At 42.7% G+C, this 22,911-nt stretch overlaps 3 protein-coding genes across 6 annotated transcripts in view; 1 reads left to right on the forward strand and 2 right to left on the reverse strand.

The window, feature by feature from the left end:
• Window positions 1-22,911, reverse strand: part of LOC126159884 (uncharacterized) — a 533,313-nt gene that overhangs the window by 466,116 nt on the left and 44,286 nt on the right. The gene's annotated exons all lie outside the window — the stretch shown is intronic.
• Window positions 1-22,911, forward strand: part of LOC126159885 (uncharacterized) — a 502,155-nt gene that overhangs the window by 323,897 nt on the left and 155,347 nt on the right. The window lies entirely within an intron of this gene.
• The window catches only part of LOC126159887 (uncharacterized), a 112,345-nt gene continuing 90,013 nt past the window's right edge, over window positions 580-22,911 (reverse strand). The window contains exon 4 of the mRNA XM_049916698.1: window positions 580-1,000. Coding sequence (XP_049772655.1) covers window positions 613-1,000 — 388 coding nt within the window. The 3' untranslated portion in view covers window positions 580-612. The remainder of the gene's footprint in view (window positions 1,001-22,911) is intronic.

Here is a 22,911-nt window from a genome sequence, read left to right on the forward strand (position 1 = left end):
AGTGCACGCACAGAAGTGAATTCAGTGTGAAATCTGAAGATACATTCTAACTGAACAGCTTATATGGCAGTAATTTGAGTATGGTGCAATTCGCAATGATGTGATGTAGCAACATAGACACTACTAGCAAATGGTTTGCAGTAATTAGGTAATGTAGGAGACTGGTGCAAAGAACTAACGTTAACGCACAACAACCGGTATTCTCGCATTTGTGTCTTGGAAGAGATTGGGTGTTTACGTTTCGAAATACAGGCGGTTGTGAGAGACGTCGGCTGTATTCTTGTAAGCTGTTTGAATATTCTATGTGGGACGAGAAACTCAAGGCAGAGAGGGAGAGAGAAGTGGAGTTTATTAATCATTGAGTGTTTGTCAATTGTTGCTGAGCTTTTTGCAGAAATTGCTTGTGAAATGATTTACAGAGTGAATTCTGAGAAGGAAGGTTTATCACGTTGGTTTACAGATATCTCCTGTTCTTGCAGTAGTTGTGGTGTTACTGGAGTAATTGTGTGGACTGCAAAAGGTAGAAATGAATAGAGAAAGCGTTCATTTTTCAATTTTTTATTTTAATGTTATGTAGAATGAAGTACATGTTATTTTCTCTAGTGGCACGTATTAACGCCCTGTTAGCATCTCGACGAGCTGCTGATGGTGTCGCCGCCTGGCGTAGTCCAGGGGGGTGTTCCCACTATTACTCCTCACCCCCCTGTCGGCTCCGGCCTGCAGCAACGCAGCCGCCGCTTCTGCGTGGCCATTCAGTGCCGCCAAGTGCAGCGGCGTCTGCCCCCCCAGATCCCTGGCGTTGGGGTCGGACGCCGCAGAGAGCAGCAGCCGCACCACAGCCGCGTCGCCTCTCCGTGCAGCCCAGTGCAGGGCGGTCCACCCGCCCCTGCCCCTCGCCCCCACGTCCGCCCCAGCCGCCAGCAACGCCCGCACCTCCTCCACCGACCCCTCCTCAGCCGCGTTTCTCAGCCTCCTGCCTCGCTCTTCATCAGAAAGGCTCCTGCACAAAACATCGACACACTTACTCTCTACTATCGAGACACACACACCAAATGAAAGAAACTGTCACAGCCGCAAAACTGCCAACAATTCGGAATACACTTCTTCCGAGCGACAAGTCACAAATCTAGAAATCTCGCTTCTGCGATACGGGTTAACCAGCGTATTACAGACAGATCCACAGCACTAGCCCATAATCAAAAACTTCAGCCATCTCCCATTAAAAATAGGTCCACTCCATCTCTTAACAAATTCATTTGGCACATTTCCTCATAATTCACTCCACATATCCGCCTCCTTTCACCTCAGCATGCAGTTGCTACCCAATCCTTCATCTACATTCAAACACACCCCAAAACTACCTTCTCTGGGTACCAATTCCTTCAGTCACTTAGCAAGAAAAGACTAGAAACTCAATGCATCTGCAAGTACTGAAATACAATTTCCTCACCAGACAGCTAAGTGATTCAGACCACTAACATGGAAATTTCCTGACGTACCGACAAAAAATATAAAAGTCACTGCTTCGTACACAATAAGTCGGTCGACATATTTCAAATACAACAAGGGCACCAGGTCGGCTCTCCCTGACACACACACACACACACACACACACACACACACACACACACACACACACACACACACTACCCGCTGCATAATAATCGTCACATGTGCTCATATAATCATGCATGCAACAAGAGATACATCCACTGGAACATTCATTTCCATCTACTTACACACTTTGCAAGCCACCATATGGTCTGTGGCAGGCGGCATCCTGCACAACTACTATACTCGGTCATGTTAACTTTGTGCAACTTTTTGCATTTTCTGAAAATTCTGGACACAAAATAAGTTACACACCACTACAGAAGGCGTAAAACTTTACATTTATACTTAAAAAGGTCTAAGTAAACTTAAAGTGTACACCAGCTACGCTGCTTCCGAGTAAAATTTCTCTTTCAGTAGTAGTACAAACACTTAAGCCGTAACTTTAGACCAGTCTCAAAAAAGTACTGCATTTCCTGTATCTAATGCTATGCATAAATTAGATCATGCCACAAAGAAATCAGGTGTGTGTAAGAAATACAAAGAGACAGTGTTGATTCATTATCGCATGTTCACCTACAAATATCAAAATACTTGTACAGATCTGGCATTGCTGAACTTTAACCAATGTCGCGGGAACCTCTCCCCACAGCTGATGCAAGTTAAAGGCTAATCACAAGCGAGAGAGCCAGTAAGAAGCTCCAAAGGCAAGTGAAATACTAACTAGAAACTACAGAGGTAATAAAACTGGTGCATTTAATACAAAATAATCAATGTAGGTGGAGCAGCAACCGTATGAAACAATAGTAGTAACTGGTACATATAAAAAGTTCTTAACTGACTGCAGTCTGATGATGATGATGTGATGATGATGATGATGATGTTTGGTTTGTGGGGCGCTCAACTGCGTGGTTATAAGCGCCCGTACAATTTCCCAACCTTTGCTCAGTCCAATTTCGCCACTTTCCTGGATGATGATGAAATGATGAGGAGAACACAAACACCCAGTCATCTCGAGGCAGGCGAAAATCCCTGACCCCGCCGGGAATCGAACCCGGGACCCCGTGTTCGGGAAGCGAGAACGCTACCGCGAGACCACGAGCGGCGGACTGACTGGAGTCATCTGCTTTTTCCGTTCCGCTCCCAAATAGAGCGAGGGAGAAACGACTGCCTGTATGACTCTGTACGAGCAACAGTGCCTCTCACCCTATCTTCACACGCCTTGTCTCAAGTGTACATTGCCACAACTAGAATTGTTCTGCAGTCAGCGTCAAAAAACAGTTCTCTAAATTTTCTCAACAGAGGTCCTCGAAAAGAACGTCGCCTCCCCTCCAGTGATTCCGATTCGAGTTCCTGAAGCTTCTGCGCAATACCTCTGCGTCACTCGAAACTACCGGTAGCAAATCTAGCAGCTCAGCTCTCAGTCGTACAGCTGTCTTCCTTTAATTCTACCTGTTGCCGATACCAAACACTCCAGCAGTACTCGAGAATAGGTCGCACCAGCGGCCTACATGCAGTCTCATCTACAGGCCAACCACACTTTCCTAAAATTCTCCCAACAAACTAAAGTCGACCTCCTTGCCTTCCCTACCACAGCCCTCTCAACCTCGTTCCATTTCGTATCACTTTGCGAACTCTCGCTCAGACATTTAAGCGACGCCTCTGTGTCTAGCGGAACACCTCTACTGCTGTACCTCAACATTACATGTCTGTTTTTCCTACTCACCTGCATCAACTTACGTTTCTCTACATTTACAGATGGCTGCCATTCGTCACACCAACTAGAAATTTTGTCCAACTCGCCTTGTGTCCTCCTACACTCACTCAACGACCACATCTTACTGTACACTAGGGGACAGTCAGCAAATAGCTGCAGATACCTGTCCACCAGACCATTTATGTATACAGACAGTAACAGCGGTCCCACCACCCTTTTCTGGAGCACTCCTGCCTCTGGCGAACACTCGCCACTGAGGACAACATACTGGGTTCTGTCACTTAAGAGCTGAGGTCCACTCACATACATGGGAACCTATTCCACACGTTTCTATCTCCTTCAACAGTCGACAGTAATCCACCGTGTGAAATGCTCTGTGGACATGTACGAATATGTTATTCAGAGATGATCGACAAGCGCAGCACATCACAGGAAAATCTGCCCAATGCAAAGAATTGCGATCTTTGGGGTAAAAATGGCTCAGTCACCACTATTGCAATCACGGATTGTATTAAAGAGTCGGCACAGAAAGAACTGGGGGCTAATGTTGCCCGTCTCAAAAAGAAAGGATTGTAGTTTACACACAAGTCAGCCTTGCCGCTATTGGACGCATCAGAAAGGCGACCGAAAATAAACCACGCAGTTTGCCAGAACTGCCAAGAAAGTGCACTACGAAATTTGGAGTATAAATCCATCATTGCAAGCAGCTTCTCAAAAAAGGTAATTTGATCAACCATAGGGACTTTTGTATGGCTAAAAACTACTGCAGACATTACACAAATTAGTTGTTGCCGTAAAAACAAAAAAATTATTTTCCTTGGAAGAAAGCTGTTTAGCGTAAGACACTGCATGAAATGCGATTTACTTGCAACAGACCTCTAAGGAAAGGAAAGGTCTCTCTCGAGAGAAGTCATTACTGACTGGCGATGCAAATACTTGATACAAGTCAGGAAATTAACAGAACTCTTTTCTATCGACGACATTGGGTGGTGAACCAACGACATTCCTGTTAGAAGATGGTGACAGGGTCGTGACATTGGCACCAAAATGGACAATATGATAGTGGAAGCAACAGCGGTGAATGATGAAACCAATACTTGGTTTATTTATTGGTCTACATCAATGTCGTCTTCACCAAGATATTTCCCATTACATATTATACATTTATTCCAGTGGTTCTTCCAATGCTTAAAACGATTCTGGAACAATCCTTACAGTAGCGTTTAGTTCTCTCAGAGGTGCAGTTTGAATCTCATCTCTTATGTAAAAGACAGCTCTTTAAGGTTTGTCTTTATTTTTGGGAACAAAATGTCACTCATGGAGCGAACGTGGGGCCAAGGACATCACTACAGTATTGTTTCTGGCCAAACATGCACAAGCACGCAACGAACTGTGAGCAGGTGCGTTGTCGCAGTGCAGAAACGATGAACTGTTCCGCCACAAAGCGGGACACCTTTCCGCGTTGCTTCAAGCCATCGGGGTTGAGCTGGTGAGAAGATCTGCCTACTTGGGACAAGGAGTCGTGGTGCACTGTACTGTTAAAACCGAAGATTACTGTCAGACACGTAACATTCACATTTCACTGGTCTCGGCCATCTGTCACCGAGACGATTGAGTTTTAGTTTACGCATCGTGTGGTTTAACTCTCAGTTCGTCTTCTATTATGAACTTCTCGTCATCCTCATCTTCTTCTAAAGGTTTATACCAGTCGTAAACACCTATTTCACTCGTAGTATACTCACCAAAAGCAGTATATAATATTTCTAAAACCAAGATGCATTTTAATCCGTTCTCATAGCAAATTTTAATACAAATGCGGTAATCCGTTTTTACAGTAAACAAATAGTCGCTGATACTCTTAAAATACCAGTATCCTTTCTAACACCTGACAACACACTAAGTAACCGATACGCATAACGTTGTACACACAATGACAAAAAGGAAGTAGGAATCTGAGTAATAAAACGCGTGAAATGACGAGTTTCCCGTATAACAAGAATGATTGCGTTTCAATCCACGCTATGAAGGGGAACTTTTACCTCTTAGAGGAAACACAATGGAAGAACAAGTCTTCAATTTTCCAGTATAATTACACCACATTTTGTTTATAATCGCTTCGGAATATATCCATCCATTTTGGAGGAAATTGTAGACGAAGATGCATTCAGATGAGCAGGCATTCGATTCTGACGTATATTTGTAATAGATGTAGCAACCCTGGCTTTTGATTTCTGTTCCTGTGTTGATGTAATTTACTCCACAATGTTGTGCTTCGGGAGATGGCTATCGTCTGCTGTCTCGCAGTGGTGCCAACTCATTTACCCAAAAATGACCGCCGCCCGGATGGGTCTGCACAGTGCGTCGCCACCGATTTAAGGCGCGCGCCGCGGAAACGCCGGCACGGCATTTCGGAACCGAGGCGTATAGCAAAAGCAGGCAGGCCATTCCGGCCCCAAGCGAGTAAAGAAACTCGCAGACGCCCTCGCGCGCCTTGACGTCACGGAGAGGAGGCTGCAGCGCCGAGCATTCAGCTTTGAGACAGCCACGAGCAAGGCTCGCTGTTAAGTGTGCCGTGGCACATTGCATTAACAGTGCTCGGACGACGACGGACGTTACTTATCACGTGTTTCCCAAGGATGGGCACTTGCGACGTGAATGGATGGTTCGATGCAAACGCAAGGACAAAGTGAATGTGGAAACTGCACGTGTGTGGTCAGGTCACTATCGGCCAGAAGATTATGAACGGGATTTGAGAAATGAGCTTCTAGGGTTACCTTCAAGGAAGAAGTTATCACCAGCAGCAATCCCCTGCATAAATATTCCGAACTGGCGTGGACAAGAAATTGTGGAAAGCGGTGATGCAAACGAAAGGGTAAGACGTCTGCACATACGTAACACCTTCAATAATTGCAACTGAAAAATTACCGTAATACAAACGAAATCACATAAATGGAATGCTTTTTGACACATTACTATATTGCTTTACGGGAGTGAATGACTCGCTATATTGTACAGGCAATAAATAATGTTGCTCAAGTGTATTTGCTTTTCCTCCTGGATATAATAGCTACATTTGTCTTAGAAATAGCCGTTTTTTTTAAGTATTCTCGATATGTTGACTATTTTAAAGCTAGTATATAGTTCAAATGACAAAATCAGCATATTTCACGTAATTTGTTTACATTTACTTCTGTAACAATAGCTGATGCTGACCAGTTGACTTCGCAGCGTAGTGGTGTGGTTTCTGACTCCCATCTTGGAGGTTAAGGGTTCGTATACCTGTATTTCCTATTACATTGTATTTTTACATTTTATCAAACTAGGCTATTGTAGCCGCTTATGCCGGTGATATTTAATCGCTTTTATCAATTGATCAGATTTTTAGTGAAAAATTAATGCAATTGCATAGTACTTGGTCAAAAATTTTAGGAAAGTAGGGCTTCTCAGTAAATAATTTTAGCAATAATAAAATTAAAATTAAATTCATTCCTTAGGGATCCGGAAGTCGTGCACAACGCTGTGGAGCAAGAAGTTTGCAAAAGCGAGCTTTGACGGCTTTAGAAACTGTGTCACCGAAAAAAAAAAAGTCGACCGAAGCACATGTACAGATTGCGTTCATGCACCCACTGAACTAGTGAATAAGAATTTGGAAATTAAGGAACTGAGGGCCGAGATTGAATGCACAGAAAGAAGCGGCACCAAAAAATGTGATGCAGCCTTACGAAGTAAAACGAAAGATCTCCAACGTGTTCTTTCGCTGAAGCGGGTAGAGTAGTCATCTGACGTGAAAGAAATAGTAAAATTGCACAAAAGTGTAAATAGTGTATTGTCAAAGTGTTTTACACCGGCGCAAATAAGATGTCTACTAAACGAAAATGAAAGGGTAAAGTGGATTTCAGAGGACATAGCCCATGCATTAACTTTAAGAGCTGTGTCACCTAAAGCATACACTTATTTGCGAAAGCGAAAAATTCCTTTGCCGTGCAGGGCAACCCTTCAGAAATGGACAAAGGAATTTAAATGCAGACTTGGTATTCTTGAAGATATCCTGTGTATTGAAAGCCAAGTCACACACTTTTACTACTCGAGAGAGACTAGCTGTTCTGACATTTCACGGAATCAATGTTGATGGCCGCACATGTTACGATTCGTCTGAAGACGTAGTAGTCGGACCACATTCCAATGTACAAGTTTGCACGATACGTGGCTTGTGCAAGCAGTGGAAACAACCAGTTTACTATGACTTCGACACTGTGATGATCAGTAATTTGCTTCAGAGCATCATTAAGGCAGTTGAGGAATCAGGAATCGATGTTGTTGCTGTGACGTGTGAGATGGGCGGAAAAAATATAAAAGTTTGGAAGGAACTGTCTGTCGATACAGAGAGAACTTATTTCGTAAATCAAGCAGACGACACCACGAATGTACGGGTTTTCTTCGATGTACCACACCTGTTAAAGTTATTACGGAACCGTTTCTTGGATACAGGCGTTACGCTACCCGATGGGTCCAAAATATCTAAGGCAGCTATACAGGAACTTATAAAGCATCAGAAGAGTGACTTAGCGATAACACACCACATTACTGAAGCGCACTTAAGCGTAACTCGACAAGCAAGGCACAATGTACAGACGGCAGCGCGACTATTTTCATGACAAACAGCTCAGGCTTTGAATTATATTCTCCATAAAGACGTTGAAAGTAATTTTATTGAACTCGTTAACGACGTCTTTGATGTCTTGAACTCTTAGAGTTACAAAATAGGAATGATCATCCCTGCGTAGTGGGTTTGGAATCAATCTCTCAATTTGAGAAAATACTTTGAACAGATTCTTAGATATCTGTCCAGCAATGCGTGTTGGTGACAAAGTAAGAATGTTGCCTTTCCAAAAAGGTTTTACAATTTTAATAAAATCTCTCTCTTTGGTCTTCTCGAAAGTATGAAAAGTGTGTAAGTTAGCTATATATTAACTTGTAGACTGAATCAAGATTGCCTGGAAAACTTTTTCTCTAGAACACGAGAATTAGATATATTTTTTAACAATCCTACAGCTACTTAAGTAAGGAACAGGGTAAGTCTCCTTATACTGACAGGTAATGCAAGTGATATCTCTCTCTCTCTCTCTCTCTCTCTCTCTCTCTCTCTCTGGGAACACGCCAGTTACTGAAGAATTAAACACGGAGTCTTCCCAGTGTGACGTCGACCCGGATCCTGCATCCCCAAGTTTCATTACCAGTGAGCTCTGTGTGTATGTTGCTGACGAAGCGCCGCTACGAGAAATCCCAGAAACTGTGAATGTGGAAGAAAATTTAGTGACATGTAGTAACAATGGGGGACGACTCTGTAACCTCAAATGTTCTTCCAGATGCGGTAAAATACATTGAGGGCTATATTGCATTTAAGTGCCACAACATTGATAAATCACTAGGCTTTCCAGCAGCAAAAAGTGAAGGAGATCATGCTGCAGACTGGATATCAATTACATCTCGTGGTGGTCTTTACACTCCAACGCCAGCATGGGAAAACAACAGTGTTGCTGTTTGAAGAAGAATTTGCTACTTTTCACGGAAATGGACTGTGTAAACAAAAAAATGTCGTAAAGTCTCTGTGGTCTATTACAAAACAAGCAGTTATTACTCTTTATGTAAAAACGAGAATATTTATAACGATTAGGCATCTCAATCAAGAAGCAGATGGAAGCAATGAAGAAATGTGCCGCAAAGAGGAAGCAGTTATGGATTGCATTGTCGTCTGATAAATGGCAGTAGAAACAAACTACATTCATATCTGCTTCTTCATCAAACAAGTGAGTTATTTTTCAACTTATTTATCATCTATTTACTGTTAATGTGTACAAAACCTGTCATGCCCCTTGTTTTGACTTGTACAGATGCATATCGAACGAAAGCAAAAGTAAAATGAACGAGTAACATGGCACCGAGTCTGTGCTGCGGCGCTTTTGCCGTGTGCTGTGCCGCGCCAGGGTCCTCGCTGTGACGTCACGGCGCTCCGCCCAATAGCAAGCGTTTTCGCCTGAGTGCCCCCCCCCCCCCCGTTTTGGAACATCCCGTAGAAGCACCTCGTGACGTGGCCGGGTAGGCAGGGCGGGCACTCTCTAGCTCGCTCGCTCGCTCACGAGGTTCCAGACACACGGTACTCCGCTGTAAACACAACACGGCCAGGCTAGGCTACGCCACTGTACCAGACCCCTCCACTGTTTACTTGTCTGCACTGCAGAACTACCAAGCAACTGTGTCGTCTATATGCAGGTCAGTTCTGGTACAATTTACGTTGCATGCAGACGTGTACACTAATGAGGCGAAGTTGGACCGCTACTTTTATATGGCGAATGTTAAAGAAATTCTGTCTAAACTGGAATGTCTGTCCTTCCCGTTGTTCATCCCGCCGGACCCTTGCACGCATTATTAGGTCAGCAGTGCGAAGACGCAGCTTCGACGTCACACAGAGGACGAGGGCGAAGGCTGCAGCCGACAGGGCACTGGAGGAAGCCGCTCTGGCTGCGATGCCTGTCAGTTGGCACAGTGGCACCAGACGTACAGCCGAGGAATGAGGGGTCACCAGACTAGAGTCACTCCCACCTCGCATTTACATTGATGCCACCCTTACCATCTGACACTCCACAGGGAACTCCTGAGGACGTGATTTCGAACGTGGCTTAAAATATTGTCTTCCTGCGCTACAGTGCATGGCAGACGATTCTGAAAATCATCAGAACTGAAGTAACAGGCTCTTATTATGAATGTATCGATTGGCACGATACGAAATTGCATTGTGGGACCTCACTTCTTCCACGGGGTGATTAAATGGAAATACGTATGCACATATTCTTACTAACATCCAGCCTGTCCTTCTAGAGGTAGTTCCGTGGACAAGCGACAGTGTATGTGGATCGAACACTGCCGCTGCCCAGACCCTCCCCTGCTCCAAAGCGACCAATGAATGGAAAGTTACCCGGCTGTTGGATCGGACGGATTGCTGCAGTACAAAGGCCAGCCAGGTACCCTGATCTGACTCAACTCGATTTCCTTCTGCGGGGAGCACTGAAAGATAGAGTCTGTCATGAACCCCAGGTATGTCAGATGATGCGCGCCAGACCACACAACGACGTATCACCCAATGTAGCTCGTCCAGGTCATCTCTCTCGCTCAAACAGCCATTCCAAATGTGCCTAGCAGTCGATGGTGTGCAATTTGACTATATTGTTAATTAAAATGTAAAAACACACTTCACTAAGGAAAGTATTTAGTTTGTGGATGACAAGCCATCAGTTATTTTGAATAAATGTTTAGCTTATTTAAAATCTACTCCATCTACGTACAATTTCGAGTAGTTTCTAATTTCTAACTGACAGCAGGTCTTTTGCGTTGTACAACCACCCGGGTGCTTCCAGGCAGAGACAGGCTGAGCTGACAGAAGGTCATGGGATAGCGATATCTACACATACAGATGGCAGCAGTATTGCGTACGCAAGGTATAAAAGGGCAGCGTGTTGGCGGCACTGTCACCTGTACTGAGGTGACTCCTGGCAAAGGGTTTCCGACGTCTTGATGGGCGCACGACGGGTTTTAACTGACGTCGATTGCGGAATGATAGAGCTTGTTTATGACTTGATATTTTTAAAATGTACAGTATCCGATGTATCTAAATTTAATAAAATGCCGTTATCTGCTCCCCATGTATCGAGGAAAGTATGGATATATCAGCGCAAAATCATCAACGTGCCTGCGTGTAAAAATATGGGCTGCACGTTGTAAGTACGCTGCCGGTTTCAGAGCTGTACGTTGGAGTATTGATTTATTATTCGATACTCTGTACATCAACAAGCTATCCCCCTCAGAGCAAGAACTGAAAGGGAAACGACGGATGTTCACGCCTCTCGACAACCACTGTGCTAGCTACGGTAACTGCATGTAGGTGCCACACTGAAAGGTATCTCGTGGGTCCATCGTCCGGTATCGTCACGTATCCGATTTGTCCGCAACACTTCACGTCGACTTCCCTGTTTATTCATTTCAGCAAACGCCAGCGACCCTGCAGCTGTAGCGGCAAAACTGCGAGGCGAATCTGAAAGTTTGCCGTTTCTGTTGGCAGCGCTGGGCGCCGATTACGTCAGCAGTTCCCTGAGTCCACTGCAGTGACCAGTCTTGTCGTTTAGATTTTTGTTCATTTTCAACGTCTGTTTTTCAAAAATGTCTATGTGAAGAAAGAGCACACTAGTTTCGATAAAAATTGTGTAACGCAACTGGTGTCCTGTTTCTTCTCATTTGAAATCGTCTTATTCCATTCAAACTGCCCCTCCCACGGGGCCATGGGTGTCACATATACTTGCCTCACGTAGTCAAAATTAAACACTGGATCTGATGAAAGTTCAAAAAGCGATAACACTCCTTGACACAGTGAAACTAAAATTATGCCTCAGTACAAATTAAAAAAAGCAACTTCAATATTTTCCGAAAACTATGACAAAATCTAAATTAGAGAGACTGTCTTTAGTAGGCGTTGGGAGAAGACGTATTTCTAGTGATGCAGTATGTTGTCTGAATAATACACTACTGGCCATTAAAATTGCTAAACCACGAAGATGAAGTGCTACAGACGCGAAATCTTACCGACAGGAAGAAGATGCTGTGACATCCAAATGATTAGCTTTTCAGACCATTCACACAAGATTGGCGCCGGTGGAGACACCTACAACGTGCTGACATGAGGAAAGTTTCCAACCGATTTCTCATACACAAACAGCGGCTGACTGGCATTGCCTGGTGAAACGTTGTGGTGCCCCGTATAAGGAGGAGAAATGCGTACCATCACGTTTTCAACTTTGATAAAGGTCGGATTGCAGCCTATCGCGATTGCGTTTTATCGTATCGTGACATTGCTACTCGCGTTGGTCGAGATCCAATGTGTGTTACCGGAATGTGGAATCGGTGGGTTCAAGAGGGTGATACAGAACGACGTGCTGGATCCCAACGGCCTCGTAGCACTAACAGTCGAGATCACAGGCATCTTATCCACATGGCCGTAACGGATCGTGCAGCCACGTCTCGATCCTTGCGTCAACAGATGGGGACGTTTGCAAGACAACGACCATCTGCACGAACAGTTCGACGTCGTTTCCAACAGCACGGACTATCAGCTCTGAGACATGGCTGCTGTTACCCTTGACGCTGCATCACAAAATGGCTCTGAGCACTATGCGACTTAACTTCTGAGGTCATCAGTTGCCTAGAACTTACAACTAAGTATACCTAACTACCGTAAGGACATCACACACATCCATGCCCAAGGCACGATTCGAACCTGCGACCGTAGCAGTCACGCTGTTCCGGGCTGAAGTGTCTAGAACCGCACGGCCACCACGGCCGGCGTGTTTGCATCCCAAACATTTCCCCACTTCCTACCTTTTCACGTCTTGCATCTCATCCTGGCGTTCAATTTTTTTCTGCTTTGTTTCACGTTCTCTACGGAGTATACTGATTTTTGATATCACCAAGTGCTGCATAATTAATACTATTATCCTGGATACTAAGTATACAATTCGACACTATCGATGATGTTTTCGGTGTGCATGTAGCACATGTACGTGTGTATCATCTTATATTGAGCGTTTTTAAAATTTTTTTACTTGTAGGTATGTACTTCCTGCGCCAAATTACGCGCTATTACTCGCATGATATGTATGCAAGAAAATTGAAAAATTTCTGTTTGTTGCCTGCTCCTGATATAATTTCAGCACTAATTCTCTGTGTCTTCCATGACTGCCAGTCGAAATGGGTGTGCTTCTGTTGCCTGCCTGAGGTGCAGGAGAGTTTTAAATGTTCAGTGGATTCTGAAGTCTATATCTTGGTCAATCAAAGGAGGAAGTACTTTAATCTCTATACAGGAGGGAATCAACATCTACATCTACATGGTTACTCTGCAATTCACACTGAAGTGCCTGGCAGAGGGTTCAATGAACCATTTTCATACTACTTCTCAACCATTCCACTGGCGAATGGCGCGTGGGAGAAAGAAACACCTCAATCTTTCCATTGGAGCTCTGATTTCTCTTATTTTATTATGATGATTATTTCACCCTACATAGGTGCATGTCAACAAAATATTTTCCATCGGAAGAGAAAGCTGGCAATTGAAATTTCGTAAACAGATCTCGCTGCAAAGAAAACGCCTTTGTTTCATTGACTGCCACACCAACTCGCGTATCATATCAGTGACACTCTCACCCATATTGCGCGATAACACGAAACGAACTGCCCTTCTTTGCACTTTTTCGCTGTCCTCCGCCAATCGTACCTGGCAAGGATCCCACACCGCGCAGCAATATTCCAGCAGAGGACGTACAAGTCTAATGTAGGCTCTCTTTGGTAGGTTTGTCGCATCTTCCAAGTTTCTGCCAACAAAGCGCAGTCTTTGTTTCGCCTTTCCCACAACATTATCTATGTGGTCATTCCAATTTAAGTTGCTCGTAATTGTAATCCCTAGGTATTTAGTCGAATTGACAGCCCTTAGATTTGTGCGATTTATCGTATATCCAAAATTTAGCGGATTTCTCTTAGTACGCATGTCGATGACCTCGCACTTTTCTTTGTTTGGTGCCAACTGACACTTCCCGCATCATACAGAAATTCTCTCTAGATCATATTGTAATTGGAATTGATCGTCTGATGATTTCACTAGACGGTAAATTACAGCATCATCTGCAAACAATCTAAGGGGGCAGCTCAGATTATCACCTAGACCCTTTATGTAATTCAGGAACAGCAGAGGGCCTATGACAGTACCTTGCGGAACGCCGTATATGACTTCTATTCTACTCGATGATTTGCCGTCTGTCAGTATGAACTGTGACATCTCTGCGAGGAAATCAAGAATCCAGTCACACAACAGAGACGATACTTCATACGTATCAAATTTGATTAATACTGGATGTATACGTGGACAAGGAAAAAAATTGCCGGATTTTTCCCGGATTTCCCGCGTGAAAACACTTTTTCCGTCTTAAGTGACAGTATATTTTCCGTCGGAAGTGCAAGAAATTATCAATCCTTTGAATGGTTATGGTTTTGGACATGGGCTTGGATTTCCCGGCACTTTAGAAAACGAAACTCAGGGAAAAAGACACGTTTGGGAAATATCTTTGATGTGCAGCAACATGTACGTTGCGTATTTTCGTATTACGACAGCACACATTGGAATTCCACCAAACACCGCATGTTACTTTCCGAATCACTGAAATCGAGATTGCGATGCGCTTTTGTGAGCCAGTCACAGCTCATGTCACGTGATCTCGCCAGCTCAAGACAGCGAGTATTCAGAGCATAGGGCGCGTGATGTAGTCAGCCAATAGCAACATCCCTGCTAAGCAGCAGTAACACACAAGTTAAGGGCTTACATTAATATACATAGTGTTGCTACAAGAAAAGCAAAGCTTCCACATATAATATTGGTCACAAAGGTTAATAAGCTGCAAGAGAAGCTAATCTTTCGATATAATGTTGATTTTTTGCGCGTGTTACACTTTACGATACATCACACAAATGTGGCAGTAAAATTTTTAATGATGACATAAATGTCTGATCTCCAGGGTTTGAAATTCTTCTAAATGGCTTGTCATCAAAGAGTTGATTTTTAAATGGAGTCAAACACACAGTGATTTAAGAATTCCATGGTACACCCTCGCGCATAGTCCAATTTACGTTAAAGGATATTTACTTTGAAAGTAACGCTTTTCAAACCAGCATCCGCAATATTTTTCCACGACCTGCTGGAAACAGGCTCGTTCCAGTAGCTGCCGGAGAGCGCCAGGTAAAAGGCGCCCGCGCTTGAGCAGCTATCATTACGTAGGAAGCCAGTATGTACGTACACGTATAACATTAAAAGATCTTACATTACGTTGTAAAAGCAGTAAGACGTCCCAGGGTACTCCAAGAGATCAGAATTTCGTGAACCATACTAAAATGTGCACATTTAAACTGCAACTTAAAGCGCATATTCGTGTGTCCAGATTCAGATGTAAATTTTCTTGGAGTACCAGTACTGCATAATCTCATGTTTGGTTCATTATTATGGCATAATGCCGTACGTGCTAGAAGATGAAAACTTGCACTTGAAATGCAGCGAACAGTTGAAACTAGCCAGTACTGTGGAATTAAAAATTTCGTTTCAAATACATTGGATGCCTCTGCGGAAAAGATCAATAAAACCCAAATATCTTTAGCAAACAGACAAAAATAACTTCATTGTTCTGCAAGGCGATTGGTGCTTGACTGTCAGAAAGGTGGAAACAAAATAAAATCTGAAACTAATAATGTATATCAGCCTTCGGTGATTATGTGAATGTATTTTAATTCACTTTATACCTCCCGGCCAAAGATATCCGTTTTGATTTCATTTGACGCGAGAGTAAACGAAGGAGAAACAGCAAAGCCACTGAACGTTAACACGGGTCACGTGGAGACTGCCCACTGTAGTTCAGACTTCTCTGCGCATCAGCCTCGCATCTACGATATTTGCGAACCGGGTCAATACTAAAAAAAACGAATTTTCAAAATTACCCTATGTGCATCTTGTAAAACACATCATTCTGAAAAATTTGAAACAAAAACATACGTGTTAGAGAAAATATTAGACATGTTAATTGGCCGTAAGTGTGCCAAAGTGCAGTGCCACGCCTATTCGTACAGCGTTCTATCGCACGTCACTGTATTTCACTCTGTGGAATTGAAACGTGTATATTTTGTAAGCGATGACATTAAACTATATTCAGGACTGTGGAAACAGAAATGTCCTGTGCTGCCTCTCCTGCTCCCAGTCAGCCAGTTTGACAGCCTGCCCCTCTTTATTTTTTAAAAAAACTCGCCATTAATAGCGGATGGGATTATTTGTAATCGGGAGAACAAGATCTCTTCAGAAAATTTGGACTCTTTATTGCCTAATAGCTAATAACTTCCTGTTTTGTGTGACAAAAGTAAAGTATAGGATGCATAAAACCAATATAGACAAGAGACAAGCAAGAAAGTACACATTTCAATACTTACCTCCTAGCATTTTTTCTCTCTAATCTTGCTACAGCTTTAAATGGCGTGCTTTTGCTTTCTGCACAAGAATCTATTACCTCACAAAAGTTGGTCAAACTTTTTGCTGCATGAAAATTCGAAATTTCGTTATCTAATACTGAAAAAGCTATTAATACAAATAATACCCAAGACTGGTGTGGTTTCTGGATCTGATTACATCTATTTTGTCGATGTATGCTAAATAAAACAAAACAGGCCTTTCTAATATTGTAGCAAATTTTATAACACACACACACACACACACCCCAAATTAGCGAGACTGTATTGGCACAGATAGTCATTTTTAATACACGATAGAATATAATTCACTAAGTACATATATCAAATGCCTATTAAGCCTACAACAAGCAAAAAGCTTTGTGTTAGGAAATAGTTTCACATTTCATTCATACGCACCAGTTTCTCAAGCATGAGATCGGAAAGTAGTATTGCGAAATTCTTATATAAATTTGGTATAGTCTCGTCCTTCCATAATTTGTGTGATGTCCCCGTTTATCCTGCTTCCTCGTTCTAACAATCTTGTCCTCACCAATTCTGTGGACATTCCTACCACTGTCAAAATTTGTTCGACGATTAACTTCAGTAACCCTGCCAGAATCACTGGTTTAGTTACCCCGCGATTGTTCTGCCATTAGGCGTTGTTACAAATTCGTACAAAACGTTTTCTGCGTTACTTCCGAATCACAACTTAAGCGGCTGCTAGCCGGGGACTGTACAACTGGACCTTACTAGTGTAGCAATCTGGGCAGAAAATTTGTCAAAATTTCATTTTCTTGGATACAACGAGAAGATAATACGTAATCTTACCCACTTGTTATTCCTGCAGTCGTTTATTTCCATTCTGGTAGGCTGAATCTATGGATTTCGCTACGAATTATAAGAAAGCTGAACATTCGAAAACCCAATCAGACAGCGACTGGCATTTGTCCGTTCGGCTTTACTCCGCTCGGCTCGTACGGCCCCATCCCCTTTTGTATGCAGAAAGATTATTTTCTAGATGCGATTAGGATTCTCCTGACAGAGCATCACGTACACTACGCACGCATTCAAAAATCAACTTACGATTCATTCAGAAATAAACTTAAAATGTGTTCAGAAACCAACAAGGATGCGTTTCAAAATCATATAAATGATTGATAGATCAACGTGCGCTGGATGCTAGGCGCTTTGTGAAATAAGTTTTTCCTTGACAATATGAATCTGGCGCCCCCTTTTCCCGGTACCATCTAGCTGCTTGCTGCGACTGCTTGCACAGTGGAGAGCCACATTCCTGTAGCCAGAAGCGGGAGAATCTGCTTCTCAAACACGACTCAACTGCGCACGCGCATGAGCTCGCTCGTAACTGCTAACACGAATGTAATGTAAACAGTTGTGACTTCACGGTCATCGGAGGGAATTTGTTGTTATGAAGTATTGCACAGTCTTCCTAAAGCCTTCGACACGTTTTGCTGCTGGCAGACGCTTGCATGAGGACTCTGTGTCGTCGTCATATATGGCGCATTTCTTTTGCATTTTAAGTTATTTTGGTTTTTTTTCTCGTTAAGTTTCATTGTTGCAGTATTATTCTGCAGTTGTGGGGTACAGTAATATCATTTGTTAGAGTAACGGTTCTTGCCAGTCAAAATTACAAAAATTTAACTGAAAACTAAAACAATGGAAAATTCCCAGAATTCTAAAAAATTCCTGGGTTTTTCCTGGTTTTCTCCCGGATGAAAAAGTTCCCGGGTTTTTCCTAGATCTCCCGGTTGTCCCGGGTCGTATACACCCTGTAGAAGATGAAAATGTGCCCTTGAAATGCAGTGAACAGTTGAAACTAGCCAATAGTGTGGATTTGAACACTTTGTTTCAAACAAACTGGCTCCCTCACAGCGGAAAAGATCAATAAAAGCCGAATTACTTCAGCAAAGCGACAAAAGTAACTTAATTGTTCTGCAAGATAATTAATGCTTGACTGTCAGATAGGTGGAAATTGTATTAAAATCTGGAACTAATGACATATTTTAATCTTCCGTAATTGGGTGAATGTATTTTAATTCACTTGATATCTCCCAGCCACAGAAACCACTCTCTTTCATTTGACATGACAGCAGTGAACAAAGAGGAAACAGCAATGTTTTGGTAATAATGGTCGTTTTTATAATACTGCAGAATATAACTCGCCAAGTACCAATATGAAATGCCGGTATGGCCTACTACAAGCAAGAGGCTTTATGTTAGGAAATAGTTTCATGTTTCATTCATAAGCTCCCGTTTCTTAAGCATGAGATCGAAAAGTAGAAAAGTAGTAGTACGAAATTTTTGTATAAATTTGGAACCGTTCCGTTTCTTCTTCTTCCTCGTTCTAACAAAATCTTCTCATCCCTAATTCTGTAACTATTCCTATCATTGTCAAAGCTCATTCTCCAGTTAACTCCACTAACTCTGCCAGAATCACCGGTTTAGTAATTATCCAGCGATTATTCTCCGGTTAGGCGTTACTACGTGTTCGTACAACGCGTTTTCCGCGCTACTCCCAGAATGGAACTTAAGCGGCTGCTAACCAGGAAATGTACAACTTGCCCTCTCTAGTGTAGCGACCTGGTCAAAAACTTTCTGTCAAACTTTCATTTTCTTTGATACAGTGACAAGATAATACGTTAATATTTCGTATCTGTTATTGCTGTTGGTCGTTCATTTCTACTCTGGTAGTCTGAATCTATCGACGTAGCTATGCGCTAATCATCTGCATACCAGTCAGCTCACTGTAGCCCCATCCCCTTTTGTCTGCAGGAAAGTTCATCCACGAAACTACTTCTATTCTTGGCGTGTCTGACAAGGTGGTACAACGCAGCAGTCTCATCTCCAGTGACTGACTCTGCTTTGGATTTCATTTCAAGTCCCTCCAGTTTCTTACGTTTCAGACTTGATAATTTTGCTTTTATTTGCTTGATGTCTTTTAATCTTGTAGGAATTGCATCTGTCTGATCGTAGAGTTCCCTTAGCACGCTGTAGTAGAATTCTACAGTGTTTCCTTTCTCTGGACATATCTATACTGAAAGATATTAAAACTTTCCTTAGCTTCGGTTTCGCTTGTTGGGTCCACCATTCTATCACACTTGGAAAGTTGTTCAGTGAATGGAGACATTTCCCAAGCTCTGGTTAGGGCATCTTCTAAGTCTTCTTCTGATAATAACGAAATATTTAGATTCCACTGGCTTCTTACTCTTCTGGTAGGTTGTGGTGTTAAATTTACGCAGGTCAACAACGCACTGTGATCGGAAAAACTAAAACAGTTTTTGTTTTCAGTACTTTAATCTGCTAAATTTTCCGATACGTAAATTCTGTCAATTCTTCTACATGAATTCGCAACAATATGAGTAAAGTTCACGATTGTTGGTTATTTTATTTCCCACGCATCTTTTAAATCAACAACGAGACGTCTCAAGTCAGTTGCGTAATTGAAGTTGGGGATTTGATCCTTTCGACTCAATACACAATTAAAATTTCCCCCTATTAAGTTGGAGGGGGTTTTTCCTCAGTAAAGAAATTACGCTTTCATTAACCCTTTCAGACCTGGTGGTCACAATTGTGTACATAAAGTTTGTTCACTAACATTTCGCTGACAAGAAATTTCTGGTGCATCAAAACTGACTGTGCACATTTGTGTAGGTTTATTTTAGCCATGCTCCAGCATCTGCTGCTCTCTTGTGAGCAGTCAGAGAACTACATAGTAAAATATATTCTCTGTGGGAAGCCATTACTCGTTGCTGTAATAGTCACACTGTGGGTTTTGTCAATGAATTTTTGGACTTTCTTTCATTGGAATTTTCAGCAATTTCATTCAGTTCATATTTGTGTTATGTATCAGGTAAATTTAATGTACACATTTGTGTACAACAGGTCCTTAATGATGTAAAATAGGAAACATAACCTAAAATTTGTCTCAGATATATTTGCATGGTGATGGTAGTTATGTGTGGTATTTTTTTCAGTAATTTCAGTACCAGCAGCAAGGAGGAGAATAACTGACCAGTACACATTATTTTACTTTATATTTCTGCCTTTTGACTTACAAATATGGATAAGGAATATCTTTCTGTGGAGAAAGATTGGGACTTGTTTATGGACATAATTGAAAATGGTGAAGTTTCTGACATTAGTTTGAGTGGAGATGAGGATGACAGTGTACCACTTATTGAGAGGCAAATTCCTCGAATAGTGAAACGTGTTGGAGCAGATAAAGTGGGCATGAATGATGTGTGTAGAAACACCATATCTGAAGATGAAGATGACGGAGATGTGATGGATGCTGAAACGAACTTTTTATGCAATGAAAACAACCCATAATTGAATAACCTGTGTGACAACATGGTGACACCTAAAGAAACCATAAAATGGAAACGCAAGCCTCTAAGTACCATTGCAGAAACACACAAAGCTCCAAATTTTGAAGAATCTGTCTTGTGTTCTCCAATACAATACTTCAAAAGGTATATACCAGATGATTTGTTCACTAGCATGGCAGCACATACTAATATTTATGCATTACGACAAGGCAAATCCTCATTCAAGCAGACAACTCAAGAACTAGAGGCGCTATTTGGTTTGCATATACAGACTGCCGCTTTGAAATTTCCCACATTACGAATGTATTGGGATACAAGCCTGAAGGTAAATGTGTTTTGGGAAAACATGTCACGAGACAGATTTTTAGAATAACGAACAAATTTACACTTGAACAATCTGGAGAATCCACCTGAAAATAAAGATAAATTTTACAAAGTCAGGCCACTTTACACAGACATTTGAAAACGCTACAGTGAACTTCCTATAGAAGAGAATGTTTGCGTGGATGAAGGAATTATTCCTTTCACTGGGAAGTTTTCTGCAAAGCAGTATGTCAAAGGAAACCAAGTCCATAGGGAAACAGAGTCTCCATGTTGTGTGGAAAGAGTGGAATAGTGCATTTCCTTTTGTATCAAGGTGCTACAACTGAACTAAATACCACATGCTGTAAAAAATTTGGATTAGGTCCTGCTGTTGTTTTAGGATTTTCTGTTCCACTCTCAAAAGGTAAAGGTCATAAATTATACTTTGACAACTTCTTTTCATCTTATCATCTGTTTCAAGTTCTGAAATCTGAAGGCATCGATGCAGCATGTACTGTCTGTCAAAACAGATTTGGGAAGAACTTGCCTTTTTCACATGATAAAACAATAATCAAACAAACCACAGGTTACTGTGAAGAAATCACTAGTGCTGATGACATTACCATGTGTAAGTGGTTAGAAAATAGGCCAGTTGTATTATGTTCAATCTTTGTTGGTAAAGGCTCAGTGGATGAAGTCGAGCGTTGGGACAAAAAGCACCATAAATATGTGAAAGTAGAAGGACCTGAAATAGTGAGAAGATATAATCATGCAATGGGTGGTGTGGATCTATTTAATCAATTGATAACCTACTACAGAGTTTTCATCAGATCTTGAAAATAGCCTTTGCGCATGATTTTTCATGCTGTTGACTTTGCCATTGTGAAAAATTGGTTGGAATACAGACGAGATGCACACAACCTGTCTATCCCAAAGAAGAAGCAAATGGAGGTTCTTTCCTTTTGTATCAGGGTAGCAGATGTATTGATACTGTGCCAAAAGAAAGTGACTGGAAAGAAGAGAGGGCGTCCGTATGATGGACTGGCTTCAGACATGAGTCATACCAAGAAAAAAGAGGAGAATTACGACCAGGTACAGAAGGTACAGAGATACAGTTTGATTTCATTGACCATTTGTCTTTACATGATGTAGGAACTCCAAGTCATTGCAAATTTACAAAATGTACAGGGCGTTCAAGAATTCAGTGCAGAAAATGTAAAGTACACTCCTGGAAATGGAAAAAAGAACGCATTGACACCGGTGTGTCACACCCACCATACTTGCTCCGGACACTGCGAGAGGGCTGTACAAGCAATGATCACACGCACGGCACAGCAGACACACCGGGAACCGCAGTGTTGGCCGTCGAATGGCGCTAGCTGCGCAGCATTTGTGCACCGCCGCCGTCAGTGTCAGCCAGTTTGCCGTGGCATACGGAGCTCCATCGCAGTCTTTAACACTGGTAACATGCCGTGACAGCGTGGACGTGAACCGTATGTGCAGTTGACGGACTTTGAGCGAGGGCGTATAATGGGCATGCGGGAGGCCGGGTGGACGTACCGCCGAATTGCTCAACACGTGGGGCGTGAGGTCTCCACAGTACATCGATGTTGTCGCCAGTGGTCGGCGGAAGGTGCACGTGCCCATCGACCTGGGACCGGACCGCAGCGACGCACGGATGCACGCCAAGACCGTAGGATCCTACGCAGTGCCGTAGGGGACCGCACCGCCACTTCCTAGCAAATTAGGGACACTGTTGCTCCTGGGGTAACGGCGAGGACCATTCGCAACCGTCTCCATGAAGCTGGGCTACGGTCCTGCACACCGTTAGGCCGTCTTCCGCTTACGCCGCAACATCGTGCAGCCCGCCTCCAGTGGTGTCGCGACAGGCGTGAATGGAGGGACGAATGGAGACGT

Source organism: Schistocerca cancellata, unplaced genomic scaffold, assembly GCF_023864275.1.
Source record: "Schistocerca cancellata isolate TAMUIC-IGC-003103 unplaced genomic scaffold, iqSchCanc2.1 HiC_scaffold_1148, whole genome shotgun sequence".
Taxonomy (NCBI): Eukaryota; Metazoa; Arthropoda; class Insecta; order Orthoptera; family Acrididae; genus Schistocerca; species Schistocerca cancellata.